The sequence below is a fragment of the Xiphophorus maculatus genome, chromosome 6, assembly GCF_002775205.1.
Source record: "Xiphophorus maculatus strain JP 163 A chromosome 6, X_maculatus-5.0-male, whole genome shotgun sequence".
In the NCBI taxonomy this organism is placed as follows: domain Eukaryota; kingdom Metazoa; phylum Chordata; class Actinopteri; order Cyprinodontiformes; family Poeciliidae; genus Xiphophorus; species Xiphophorus maculatus.
Genome location: NC_036448.1, coordinates 13,995,388 through 14,009,700, shown reverse-complemented (window position 1 = coordinate 14,009,700; position 14,313 = coordinate 13,995,388). Strand labels below are relative to the sequence as shown.

The 14,313-nt window shown below is 37.4% G+C and overlaps 1 protein-coding gene and 1 pseudogene across 1 annotated transcript; one reads left to right on the top strand and one right to left on the bottom strand.

Annotated features, from left to right (window-relative positions):
- Window positions 1-2,425: 2,425 nt before the first annotated feature.
- Window positions 2,426-10,941, top strand: LOC102216634 (annotated as a pseudogene).
- Window positions 10,942-11,608: 667 nt separating this feature from the next.
- On the bottom strand, window positions 11,609-13,324 carry LOC102237665 (ADP-ribosylation factor-like protein 14). The gene has a single exon (XM_005795987.2). It carries the CDS (start codon window positions 12,809-12,811, stop codon window positions 12,272-12,274), a length of 540 nt encoding a protein of 179 aa, XP_005796044.1. The 5' UTR covers window positions 12,812-13,324; the 3' UTR covers window positions 11,609-12,271.
- Window positions 13,325-14,313: the final 989 nt, after the last annotated feature.

The window sequence follows — 14,313 nt, the reverse complement described above, 5'->3', positions numbered from 1 at the left end:
CACTCATTTCGTAAGTCAGAATGATTCAATTTGAAATCAAAAATGTTAATTACAGTTAAAACCTAGTGATTAATTCCAAATACTGGATTTTATATAAACTGTGCAGTGTCATTCAAAAGAATGTCATTGTGTTTAAATTGTTTTTATTGTTTTATACTTGTGCATATGTATTAATTGTTTTTATCTTGTAACCAAGTTGCTATGTATTGCAAATTTATTTGCTCAGGTCCCTCTTGAAAATGAGATCTAGATCTCAACGGGGTTTACCTGATTAAATACAATAAGGGAAAAAAATAAAGGAAAGAATGCATTTCCCTTCGGAGTGTTTACATTATGCCAGATTTAAAATCACAATCCTGCAGAATTGTCAGATGAAAGATAACACACAATTTTCAGTTATTTATTTTCAGCACTTGAAAATCTGAATATGTATCTGTGTGCAATCACAGCTACAAAGACTCTGCACACTACTGCAATTTATTTCTTCACAAAATTGCTCATGCTCAGCAATACCGACTAGAAGGCACAATTCCTGCCAGAGATTTGAAATTTGGTTTAGGTGTGAACTTTGACTTACTGGAACACATTAATAGTCTTTAACATTCCACTGCAGCTCTGGCTGTACATTTAGGGTAGTTGTCCTGCTAGAAGGTGAACCTCCACACCAGTCTGTAGTCTTTCAGAGTTCTTTCAGGATTGTTCTGTGTTTTTCTTCACCTATCTTCCATTAATGTTGACCGTCTTCCCATTTTGTGCAAAATAATTTGAAAACCAGGCATTATTCTCATATTAAACTGCTTTTATAACAAATCATTTTGATTTCTCTTGATTTAGATAGTGTTCAGACTTGACATCAGTCTGTAGCATTGCCTACATTCCTTTCTCATGTTGAGGAGCTGATGTGTGAACATACCAGGTATCATTTTCTCAGAACATAATTATGATTTCATAAGCCCAGTCATAAGATTCCTGAACAGTCTGTAAATGAGCAACTTGACCTGTAAGTTGTGCACGTAGGTTAGTTGAGGGAATGATGTTTCGAAAGGGCAGGTTATCCACTGTCTGTTACTGAAAAAAATGTACTGAAAGTAAATATTTGGTTTTTTTGTGGCTGCTGAGGCTGAGAGAGACCTGTGATGTCAGAGGTGGTAGCCTCTGTGGGAAGCAAGGATTACCCTCATCTAGAGTTTAATTCATCTTTATGAATTAAACCGAGGCAGGCTACCTGTTTAAAAACTACTTAAGTTAACCACGAAGTCTCATATTAAAGTTACAATCTGTGAAAGTTTGCTTGGGATATTAATGTTTGAGACTCAACAGGTTGTGAAGCTCAAAGTTAAGAACAATCAAAATTCAGTATATACTTTTGTTCAAGAAAGAAATCCTCTTAAGTCTTCCATGGTGTATTTTGTCATTTACTAATAAGCAAAACATTCTTTGAAAATCACAGCCTAATTAAATGTTTAATTATCTGTAAATGGAGTCATCTGTGCTTCTCATAAATGTGATTTTTATCAACTTCCTAAAATAATTGCCAATGTAATTTTTTCTCAAGAAAAAAAAAATCACCAGATATATATATAAAAAAAGATGGTAAAAAAAATCACTTTTGGCAAAAAATGACTGAGGAACTTATTTTAGGAAGGTGATAATAGTAATATCACATTAGTAAATAATAAAGCTTTTTTTAAATTTTGTTCAGTTTTTAGTGAATATTAATACTAATCAATATTAATAAATTAATACTGCTCAATTATATTAATTGATCAATCTTAATTTATTAATTTTGATTAATAAACCAATCAATGGAAATTAATGGATTAATTGTAGTAAACAAATCAACATATTCTGTAATATATTTATTAATATTTAATGACTAAATATTAATTCATTAATATTAGTTAAACATCATATTAATTAATTAATAGTAACTGATATTAATATTATTAATATTCTGATTAATAATATTTGATTTTACTGTGATTTTTACATTACCTAGGATTTACAAGAAGACCTTCATTTGTTTAAAGTGATGGTCTCAATCATTTGTTGATGTGGTTGCTATAAAAACACATGATAATAAACATGTAGAAGAATTTTCCTGTAACCACTACCTTGATTGTTTAATTCAACCTGAATGCTTAGCAATGCTTGCGTACACTTCATTTGGAAAGTCCAGTGTCTTACATGCAGATGAGCCTAATCATCACTGTAAAAGGCTTTGGGGTTTTAATAGAACTATTAAAAAGAAGAGAAAAAAATTACTTTAGTTCCTCTTATCCAGCCTTCTTGCTTTATATTGATAATATCCAGTGTAATCCAGCGAGCAACTTTCTTATCTTCCTAAAAATGACAACAAGGTGTTAAGACGCCACTGTATCAACATCTTTTACCACAGAACTATATCCTGTACATCACCCAGTGGATGTCCCAAAATGCCACTCGTAAGAATCTTTCCCAGGCATCCCATGATGTGCCAACCTTGGGAGTGACTAAACGAAGGTTAGTTGCGGGAAGAATCTTTCAACTATGCAGGTTATCTGCATATGTTATTCATAAAAGAGTACTGAAAGTGAATAGTTGGTTTTGTTTTGTCAGCTTTGGTTTGTATTGTTTCCTTGTCATGTGAACACACTCTTCGGATATTTGTGGTTGCTGAGGTTAAGAGGGACCTGGGATGTAATCTCTGAGAATATATCAAAAGAAAAAAAAAACTGTCAGGTACTCAAGATGTAAAATTCAATCTATCATTATTGCAAATTTATTCACCATATTAAATGATACTAAGCTGCTATATCTGGGCAGAAACCAGAAAACACAGGCGTAAAAATGTTATATCTAAATGTTAGAAAATATTTTATTTATAGCAATCAAATATGAGTTGTTTTGTCTCTGAGAAAAAATAACTGAAGCAATCAAGATGTGCATGTAAGAGATACATATGACGTCCTCTGTATTTTCATAATTGTAAATTATGAAATATTTTAACTTGCTGTGATAATACACATCATGATTTTATTTTAGAAATTTTCATCGGCATCCCATTCATTAATTTCAATCTCACAAAATGTTTGCGAGAAATTTACGTTATAAAAAGTTGCTACAATACTGAATTACACATGTTGCTCTAAATGTTAAGAATTAATTTTTCATCTAACTTTCATATCATTGTGGCCTCAAGAAAAGCAACAAGTAAATAGAAGAAGGAAGTTATTTAATTTAACCATTCCAGTGTTAAAATGCTATTTATTAAATTCTGTATCTGGTCTACTGAAAAGTGTATTTATTGAGAAAAGGAAACTAATGAAGAAGTGAATCCTTTGTAAATGTATTTTTTCACTTGTCACATTTTGATTCATGCTGAAACCACAGAGAACTTGCACTTCAACTTGGACTTTAAGACCTATTAATAACTACTTGATTTATTTGACTCGTTTATGTTCACCAAACACATATCATGGTCAAATATTACTATTATATTCTTACACAAATAATTCCTAAAATAATAAAAAATAATCTATCAGTTACATGGCTTGAACCTAAAATGTAATAAAAATACATGAAAGCTGTGAAAATGTAAAGAAAATGTTAAGCATGTTAAGCTTTACCATAAAAGTACTTTTGAATACTAACAATATTATGGGCATTTACTGCTGAGGTCCAAGTGTTTATTAAGTTAATCAATTGTTTAATTATCAATATTTGTTTCTTCGGACAACCCAACTTTGATTTTATTACAAATATGTTTGAAAAATCTCAAAGTCATGAGATTTTCAGTCTGTCAGTTTATTATGTACAAACTGATAGTATTATTCTTGGTTATTACCGTCCCTGTAAACTCAAGAAATAATGTCATACAGCTCTGTTGCCATCTTGTGGACTTTTAGGCGTACAGCACTTATGACTTATGATTAGAATCTAAAAAAATTAATGACAAACAAACAAAAAAAATGTTAAAGAAAAAAAAAATCCATTATGAACTTTTATCCAGGGCAAAGTCGAGGAAAAAAACAGTTATGAAGAGCTGGTCATAAATATTCCTCACCAGGTGTGTCGGAGGAGCCTTAATCACCTGCAGCTGCGGACATACCTTCCGTGGATTGAAGGCCCAGTATCTTCCAAACGTGTCTTAGAATGGATCGCAACCTGCGACGAATCGTGTCCTGGTGGCTCATCGTTTTTTATTCACTTTTACAGAAGGTCGGCTGGACTACAGTCGGGGTTCACGAACAAGCAGCCCACAAGCTTTGGTCAGAACATATGGGGGAGTCCAGCCTCAGCTGTCGGCGAAGCGCCGGAGCTCAGTGTTCGACCTCGACCAGTCGTGGTAAAGTGCCACCAGATTCTAGTGAGGTTCTGGTGCAGGCGGACATGTTTGACAAGAGCCTAAAGGTGGACGGTGCACATCTCCAACTGGGACCGAACTCTCCGAGCGAAGGGGCAGGATGCGGGCCGGTCCAGTCAAGTGACGAAGAGTTCACCATTCTGGCCCGGCTGACAGACTGTGGAACCAAACTTTCTGTAAGCACCGACTGCTGCAGATCGAAACTATGAAAAAAAAAAAATCTTATTCAAGAAGTGAACATTCACGTGTTTTCAGTTTTTGCTTGAATGGCGCCTTAAGCTACTCAATTCTTCTGAGTTAGTTGCACTTTATCTGGATTTGTGTTTCACAAATGGATTAAAAGACTCGTTAATCAGAAGAGTTGGTTAAATATCTGTTTAAAGATTTGACTTATCCAGGTGATTTTGTGTTTCTAATGCACTGTTTCACACAAGTGTAAGAGTTTCAGAATTATCCAGCTTACGTCTGACCAATGTAATTTCTAATAATTTGTTGAATGAAATATGACCCAGTGTTCAGTGTTTTCTTCCCCTCCCCCCCTTTTAGGTGAAGGAACATTTTTAAGTTGTCACAGAATATATGACTCCATTACTAATGCCCATGTAAAAAAAAAAAAAAAAAATCATGCCACTGAGACTAATGCATTTGCCATTTCCCAGTCAACAGAAGAGAAGATAATCTATTCCAATGTTCTGACCTGCTCACCAAACCTTCATTAGATGGATTGCTCAGACTGGATGGAGCAGCTGTACCAGTTGAATGCCATTATGACAGGTGAGTACTTTATATTCAAAATGGTGGATAGTTGTTGCCGAAACCATATGATCTTCTAGTGTACAGATTGCATAAGCCCCACTGTATTTTTAAAGACATATACATTCTTTTGTTTCAGGAGGTATTCTGTGGATGTCGTCTCTTTATATCCCATATGGATTCCTTTTACCTCCATAGATTCTGTAGATGGCCAGATATACTTCAGTCTGCAAATTATGAGTGGTATTACATGGGTTTTTGGTTTTTGTTTTTCTCGATATGGATTATCGGATGAGCTACAGAGCACATTTAAGGGAAAGTAATAGGTTTATTTTTACTCCTTTTGCAGATGATTGGCAGTATGAGAGGGGATCTACCACATTTTTTGTGGGTGATCTCATTCGCTTTGAAGTATCTATTATTATGGGTCACCACATACCACTTCGAGTTTATGTTGACCACTGTGTTGCCACTACAACTCCCGATGCAGAAGCAGCTTTAAGATATGATTTCAATGAGCATTATGGGTGAGCAGTGACGGTCTATTTTGCTGCAGCATTAAAATATACAGTTGTTTCTGTAAGTTATAAACTTGTATTTGTCTCAATGAAAGTTGATGCTTTCCTGACAAACTCCAATTCTTATTTCTTGCCAGGAACCCAGTGACCAGGTTTGTTGTTTTCTTGGTATTCCACACACATAAATTAGTGAGACAAATGTTAATAACTACCTAATTAAAGATGTTTCTAAGTGCATCAGCATCATTAAAGTTAATTTACCAAATAAGTTATGTGAAATATCTTGCTATGGCCTACATAATTATGGGAGAAGACTAGCTTTACTGAATTGTACTACACAAACTCATTGGCAAACTTTCACAAGGAAGTGAGCAATGAAGCCATTGCAAAAGTAGCTAATTTTTAGCTTATTCAATAGATGGCTAGATGTAGAAAGTTTTGTGGAAGAAAGACATTTGTCAGATGAAGCAAACAAGCAACAGGATAATAAAATCTGAGGAAATTGTTTAGTGAACCCTATCTAGATTGAGGTTGCAAGACATGGTGTCACAGTCCCTCAGACCCAAGAAAACATGGAGAGCTTCGACGGGTGCAGTAGATTCGTGTTTACTTCTTTTGAAACCAAGTTTGTTGAATAGCGCTGAATACACCGTGCTCCAAATACACCGTGAAAACTAAAAGAAAAGAAAATACATTTGCTTAAGTGCCTTTGTTTGACACAAAACATGAATACATTACATAGTAACACTAACTTCACAAACTAATGTGGTTCTAAAGATGCACCTCGCTCCACTATCCAAGGGCTGCAAAGTTTATGGTGGTAAAGTCCGTATTGTGCTGCCTTTAGCCTTTAGCCAGTTCTGAAAATGTGCGCTACAGTCCAGAGTCATAACGATGAAGAATATCATCCTCTTCCTCTTGTCCGTGGGATATTTCAGCCCAAAGTGCTGACTGACAGGAGACTAGCAACACATCGTCTTATTTTTCGCTTTAAATGAAGGCACTAACTCAACGTGAACCAAACTACAGCACCCCCTACTGGGTACTATGGGTAACAACCTACAATCAGCATTATATAATGGAACGGGCATTTACACATGGAGTGCACAAGGAGTGTTTAAAATACCACTGTATATGTATCCATGTCTGAAGGATCATATATGGGTTAAGAAAAAGGACTAAACTGTTGCAGGCTTCCTCAGACTTATCAGGTGAGGAAGCCTGACAATCTGTGATTTGGGGAACCATTTCTTCTTCATTTGTTGGGCCTGCTGAAGAGCTGCATAGAGCTGCTGATTCTCTTCCCCTCCAGCAGAACTTGGCACCTACTGACATTTCCAAACATTGAAATGCCTAATTTAAAGACTGACTGTGCATGATGGTCTGCAGGGGCACAACTCCATATTTTTGAGGTGGTTGCGAACATATCTTCGGCGCCCCCCCATATATCGAATGATGACTGAGGCCTGCTCTTGCTTTGAAATATCAGGTGTGCAGTCCAGTTCCACTGCAAAGTACTTAGAGGACTTGATCTTGGCAGATATTTTACTCAAAACACACTCTGATATTGAATCTAAAAATTCATTCTGAGTGCACCATGTCAGATATCCAGTGGTTTGTTTGGAGGCAGCCTTTCTAAGATGCTCTGCCAGTGTTACATCATATCGCGCTATGAGCTCAAGGATTCCCAGAAAATTTCCATTTTTAGGATTTCCTAACTGAGAATTTTTCCCCCTTAGTGGCAAGTTTCTCTCTGCAAGGAAAAGTATGCAGTCGATAACTCTAGTCAACACACTTCTCCAGTGTGCTTTTTCAGCTGCCATGGTTTTCTGCAGTTCACTATCAATAGTTTTACCTAGGCGTAAGCGAGATGCCATTTCTTTCCACGTCAGATAAGCATTTATGTGAGAACTACTGGTTTCATGGTGCTTCCGTGTTTTTGAAAGACATCCCCAGTTATTATACCCCTCCACAAGGCATGTGTCAAGAACTTTAGCTTCACCAAAAAGCTTACATGCAAAACAATAGACTCTGTTAGTATTTTTAGAATACAGTAACCAATCTCGTTCAACTTTCTCTCCATTAGACAGTAAACGAAAACAGTATGCTTTGGAAAAACACCTCTTATTCTTCTCTGATCTTGGATATGGACCATCAGAAACTTTCTGTGGGCCATTTACAACCATGTACTGCCTAAATGTGTCCCCCATTTTGTGTGGTAAAGGCCACTCCTTGTTGGATAACAGTTACTGATTGGACATTACATCTGATCTGACTTATCAGATACATCACAACACCACTGTAGTGGTATTGAATAAAACATTTAAAATCAAGTGTCCCCCTGCCAAAAAGGTTGGTAAAATAGGTCACCAACCTTTTTGAGTTTAAGGGCTTTAGTGACTCTGATGACTAATTTGTCTGATACACACATGAACTTCAACAACTCATCTTTAATTAAAGAATCCATAATACATATGAGTGAAAAAATGCACCCAGGAGGGCTAAGTGTTGGACCATAGCTGGGCACTGCCGCCACAGCAGCTTTAGCTTTCCTGTGTTAATATTTCCTGAGTTTTATTTCGGTCATTCTTACTTAGTGCGCGGTTATGTGTCTGTGACAGGTTTATGTATCAGATATTCATAGAAATACAAAACAAATCGCGTCCCTTAATGGTTTAATAGGGGAGGCAACTTTTAACAGCAAATATGGGACGATTCCGTATTAGGCTAGCTGCTAGCTTTAGCTAACTTGATTATTTACAACCCTCCTGTCCTGCTAATACACTGACGGTACTTACCTACTATCTTTCAACCACATTGAAAGGCTTTTTTTCATCCCGCCAACATCTTTATCCTTCTCCCTTTTACTTTTTCTGTTTTGCGCCCCGGACAGCTTTTTTTTCTGCCGCTCCATTTTGTCAAGTGCACTATGAGTGGTAGTCTAAAATAAAAAAAAAATTAAAAAAACACGCCTGCGTACTCTTAGGGGCGCGTGCACAGCCACCTGCATGGGAGGAGCAGAGGGGCGCCTAATCAGTGCTGTTCCCCTGTTAATGATCATTTCATTCTGTTAATTATAGAAAATGCCAACAAGAAAAAAACATTTTTCGAGACGGGGTTTTGGCGCCCCCTCTAGTGCAGCGCCCCTATGCGTTGCATACCCTGCATACCCACTTTTTGCGCCACTGATGGTCTGGCATTTTGACCTGAGCTAATCCTCACAGAGAATCTGTGGAGTCTTAATGAAAGTTGACACCAGACCAAAGGAATGGATGAGCTGTAGACCACTAGCAAATTTGTGACACTTGTAGAGCCACCGATTATTCACGTTCGTCCCATGTTGCATTGATGGAGTAATTATTAAAGTCCCAACCAGATATGGGGGCATAATGTGTACAATACATGACCAATTCTGTAGGCTGACATTGCAGTCTGAAAAGCTTTGACTTGTTTTTTTTTTTTTGAGATTATGAATTTTCATAAGCTTTATGTTAAAATGTTTGAAAAATGTATCCAGTTATGTAATGAATATGAGTTTCTCCTTGAATTTATTTCATGCAATTTATTTCACGTTGGATTCATCTGTATGTTTTGAGAACTCTGTTTCAACATATTTAGTCACATTTTTTCCAATGACATTGTGCAACATGTAATGTAACTCTAACCTCCTGCCAGTTTATGGACCTTGGTATAAATTGCTATATCAATTTATTTAGCATTGGATTCCCTTGAAACCACACAGAGAGACGTGTACATGTAAAGAATGCATTGTTTGCTTCACAGATACAAACAACGCATCTCTGACAAGAGCAAAGATTCATCTGCAGTAACTTGACACTGACTCGTGTCAATTTAGAAGACATCCAGACATGCTTTTAAGGGCCACTTCCTGCCATTACAACCCACAACCTAATCATGCAGTCACTTTATCGATTATCTTTGCTAAGGCTATGACGTAACACAAAATGCTGGTTTCAACATTGCCAGTAAAACGACCCCATACAAATTTAGCTCCTTTCTTTTTTTTTTTCTTCTTTTCCCCCCCCCTTTTTTTCTGGGCAAAATTAAAGCACAGGTGCAGCGCTGTTGTGTTCTTTAAAATTCAGAAACTGCCCAATGAGTAGTGATCCCCCCCCATCAGTAAAAGGACACCACGTTGAGCTTTGTATCGACGTCGCAGTCTAAGTGGATCAACGCATTGCACTGCGTTGACCCAGCTTGACCCACAAGTGAATACTAAACCTTATTGCAAATGGATCTTACTTGCGCTCTTGCCAGAGAAGAGTTTTAGACTATTTGCAATTTAAAAGGTCTACGTCAGCGCCACAGACAGCGTGACCCCCCGCCCATTATTTTTCCTACCCGAGGGCGTGTACGCTGTCCGTGGTCCTGAAACAATCCCACAGCTCTTCTGGACATGACTTTCCTCACGCCATTTGGGATTTGAAGACCATTTTTCTTTGTTTCCACGAGTCCAGTTCTCGATTAGGAATTATGTTCATGAGTGGGCTTACGACTTACCAACACACTGAATGCCTGATGCGTCGGAAGGACTTCTGAGTACAATAAAAAGTTAAAGCCGGGCTTGTTGGAATAGTGTTTTTTTGGGAAAAGAAAAAAAAAGGGCTGAATGCCAATTGTTGAAAATTTATGGCTCAAACTGGTCGCTTTGTTTTTCCGCTGGGCATGCGGTGACTCGTTGGTTCTCTATTTCTATGTTTCAATCCAGGAATCTTTCGACGCGTAGATTTTTAGAGCTTAATTGTTTTGTTTTTTTGTTTGTTTTTTTTTTTTTTTCCGGTTCCGATCCCAGCAGATATGTTTTCCAGCATACGCCGGACACTGATAGTTTTCAGTATTTGCCTCCTCACCCGCACACTTGTTTCCTCGTACCGAAGATGCGAACTGAGCATCTGCAGGGACGACGAGATCTGCTGTAAAAACACCACGCTCGTTCCTTGTTGCAAACCTCATGCGGACAAGACTTACTACAACATCGCCATGGTCACCCGGAAACTTTCAGGGGTGCTCATCATGCTGCTCCTCTTCGCCCTGGGCTACTTTATCCAGAGGATGCTATGCTCCAAATCTAGGCAGCACAGCCCGCCGCAAAACGGACAGCCGCCGGTCACTATGTCACAGGAAATGCTCATGGAGAGCTGTTCGCGGGACACCTTGGCTGATCCACCTCTAGCTTCTGCTGCAGATGTGACTCTCCCCACATATGAGGAATGTAAAGATCTCCCGACTTACGAAGAGACCATTAAGGACGGAAGCAGAGGACGAGCGGGCCCCTCCAGGATGAATGACGCCGATGTTGTTTGAACATGCTTGAACTTTAAGAAGTCATTATTTGTGATCTCCAGCTAATGTTTCTATTTTATGACTTAAACTGCTTACGTTTTGAATTCACCGTATTTCCTTGTTTGACCAATGTTATGACATCATTTTTTCTTGATTACTGATCAAAGTAAAATCAGTTGACAAATGTTAATATTTCTCCCCGTGGCTTTTTTGGGAAAATTTCCAGAAGGGTAAGAAGGAACACACGTCTGTTGTTCTTTTGAAGTTTAAATAATATAATTCTTGATATTGCGTTATTGAACAACGATTAATACCAGCTCAAGCTAGAAATAGTTGGTGCTACAACAATATTTCAGTACTATGGTTGTCTCTTTGAAGATGATTTAATTTCCATACACTGTTTTAAAAATTAATAACATTTACAATATATTTTAATCATTATTTCTGAGCATAAATTATGTAATATCTTCAAAACATTGCAATAGAGTAAGAAGTTTCAAACAGATTCTTACTTATTTTTTATGTTTACTCAACTAAGTTAGTTACATTTAAACAACGCTCTATCATTTTGCCCTTCTATCTCTTTCTATAGTAAAATAATACAAAACCAGGTTAGGTTTCTCCTTTCAGTAAAAGAATGTTTAAATATTGTAGCAATAAACATATTTCTAATAAACTGGACACAAAAGAAAATGACTTATTTTTTTAATTTAACCTGATTTGCCCTATTGAGATAACAGATCTTGTTTACAAACCTGGGCAAGATAGCAGCAGCACAGTTCAATAAGATTTCACAACAGAGTGGTAAATTAATAAACGTCTAGAAACACTTTCACACAGGCTCAGCCACCACAACTTTAAATTAATCCGAAATATTTTTGCCGATGCGGTTAGTGCAAGATTTTCCCAAGCATCAGATGTCGAAGACCCAAAAGTTTTCTTTTGCACTTCATACACTCGGAATGACCGTTTTCAAAAATGTCCATTGAACAATGAATGTACTTTGTGTATTCATATTTCAAAGGGGCTGTTTAAGGAGCATCCAGAACCAGCAAGGTGGACATGCTGACGATGTCCGTCCACTTCTGTCTTCTGTTGAATACCAATGTAAACGTCTAGGAGAAGTTGCATAATCAAAACAAAGTAATTTATTTCATTATAATCGAACCACTTTGAAACATGACTGGAAATGCAGTATGCTTAAAAAGTAACTTATTACGACATGTATTGTTCTGTGAACTCCACAGAACAATTATTTGCATAATATGACTGCTAAGTTCGCTGTTGGCGCAAATAAGTTAGAAGAGTCTTACATAATAAGCTTATTGATATTGTCTTTGACAGCTCCAGGCTAAGGGGGGAGTCTGACCATTTGAACCACTCGCCTAAAAGCCTCCTCGACTCCGAAACCCGTCGAAGCGGAGCAAGGCTGAACGAGCCAGTCCCGACCCACGCACATCTCCCTCATGTTGAACTTATCCTTCATCTCGGTGACGGTCAGCGCACCGCTCACGTCCTGCTTGTTGGCGAGCAGAATGACCGGGCAGCCCCGCAGATGGTCGCTGCGCAGCGCCTTCTTCATCTCGCTGCGCGCCTCATCCATGCGCCCAAAGTCCGAGGCGTCCACCACAAACACGACGGCTGCCGCGTTTTGGTAATAGTCCTGCCAGTGTTCGCGCATCTTCCCCTGACCACCGACGTCCCACACGGTCACGGAGATGTGCTTCCTGTTTTTTCTGGCGTCCAACATCTCCACGTTAAAGCCGATCGTCGGGACGGTGGAGACGCCAACGTTGTGTTTCATTTTGTAGAGAAGAGTGGATTTTCCAGCATTGTCCAGGCCCAGAAGAAGGACTTGAACCTGTGGTTGTTTGGAGATCGGGTGACCCATGGCGGCGTGAATTCACACAGACGCTTTAATGGTGTGAGGCGCAGCTGCATGACCGGCCTGGTGTACTGTTTGCACAATGCGTTGCCCGGAGTTTAATAGATAAGCTATTATCTCGGTGCTGATTATGATTCACTGTACACTGACAAGTCGCGGAAAAAGGGGCAAAGTTTCGACCTATCCTTCATTTATAGTCGAACGATGTTTCCACCAACCAGAAATAGTTTCATTCTTGACAATATTTCTTAAACCATTTAGCTTACATGCTGCTAAACATATGACTCAAAAAATATATAGGTCTATGTATTTAGACAGCATATTTTTATGGGAACATTAATGGGTGATTAGGTATTTGTTTAACAGGTAGTGACGGTTGTTGAATAAATGGCACCCTGCCATCCTCTTTGTGGTCCTAAAAGCAGAATATTACTTTTTGAACATCACAAATCGAAACTGTGTTTTGAACAGTCTGTAATAATTCAAGTTTGAGCGCCCTAAATATGATGGCTTTTATACTTTTCTGTATCTATTGTGATCGAAACACCAAAACAAGCAACTGAACTTTCCCTTTTCTCACAACAAAATCAATAAGGATTTTATTCACTTTAAAGTAGGTTTTAGAAAATGTATGCATACAGAACAATATACTTCAACTCTGAGCAGTTAAAGTGTATTTGAAACCACAAAAGTAAAAAAATAAATAAAACAAAAAAAAAATCACCAGATTCCATCAAAAGAGAACAAAATTCTTTTTATTTATAACCGAATTGGAATCAGTAAATATGATGCTAATTTCAGCAATTCTAGCACTGTTGGTGTGCAGACATGTCAAACAGCCCTTTGGGGTAAACAAACATATCTCTGCTCCTCCAAGTGTCAGAAAGTACTATAGTCAACATGTGACTGTGACAATAAATTTCCATTTTTTAAAAATTTAAAAATCCACTCAATGTTTTAATGACAAATCCAATTAATCATAAAATATTTTAAATATAAGCAATATTTGACCATCATAATACAAGACTATAAATCTTTACGCCTTCCCCTGCTTAAGTATAAATCAAGTTGCATTAGGCAGCTAAACTTCAATGAAGTGTGGAAAATGTTATTCAGGGAGTCTGTGTACTCAAAACAACAGAGGCTAAAATGTTCAATGTAAACACTGGGGTCAGACACACCACATCTTTCAGTAAGAAATAAATAATTTTAAAAAGCACAAATAATAATTAAAGTGAAAAGAAATGTGGTCTGACTTTAAAAAAAAATGCATCAGTTCTAATTCTCAAGGTTTTACATTCAAACTAAAATATCAAAACATAATAAATACAAATCGATTGCATTTTTTTTTCTTTTCAGTGCTCTAGCAATGAATATAAATAAATAAAAAGGAGAGAAAAATAAATAAAGCTTAGGTCAGACTTTAGAAGGTTCTACTGATACACATTCCAATGAAAGTGGTTCAAGCACTTTATCCGACTTGACTTCTTGTTTTGTTTGGACTTCTT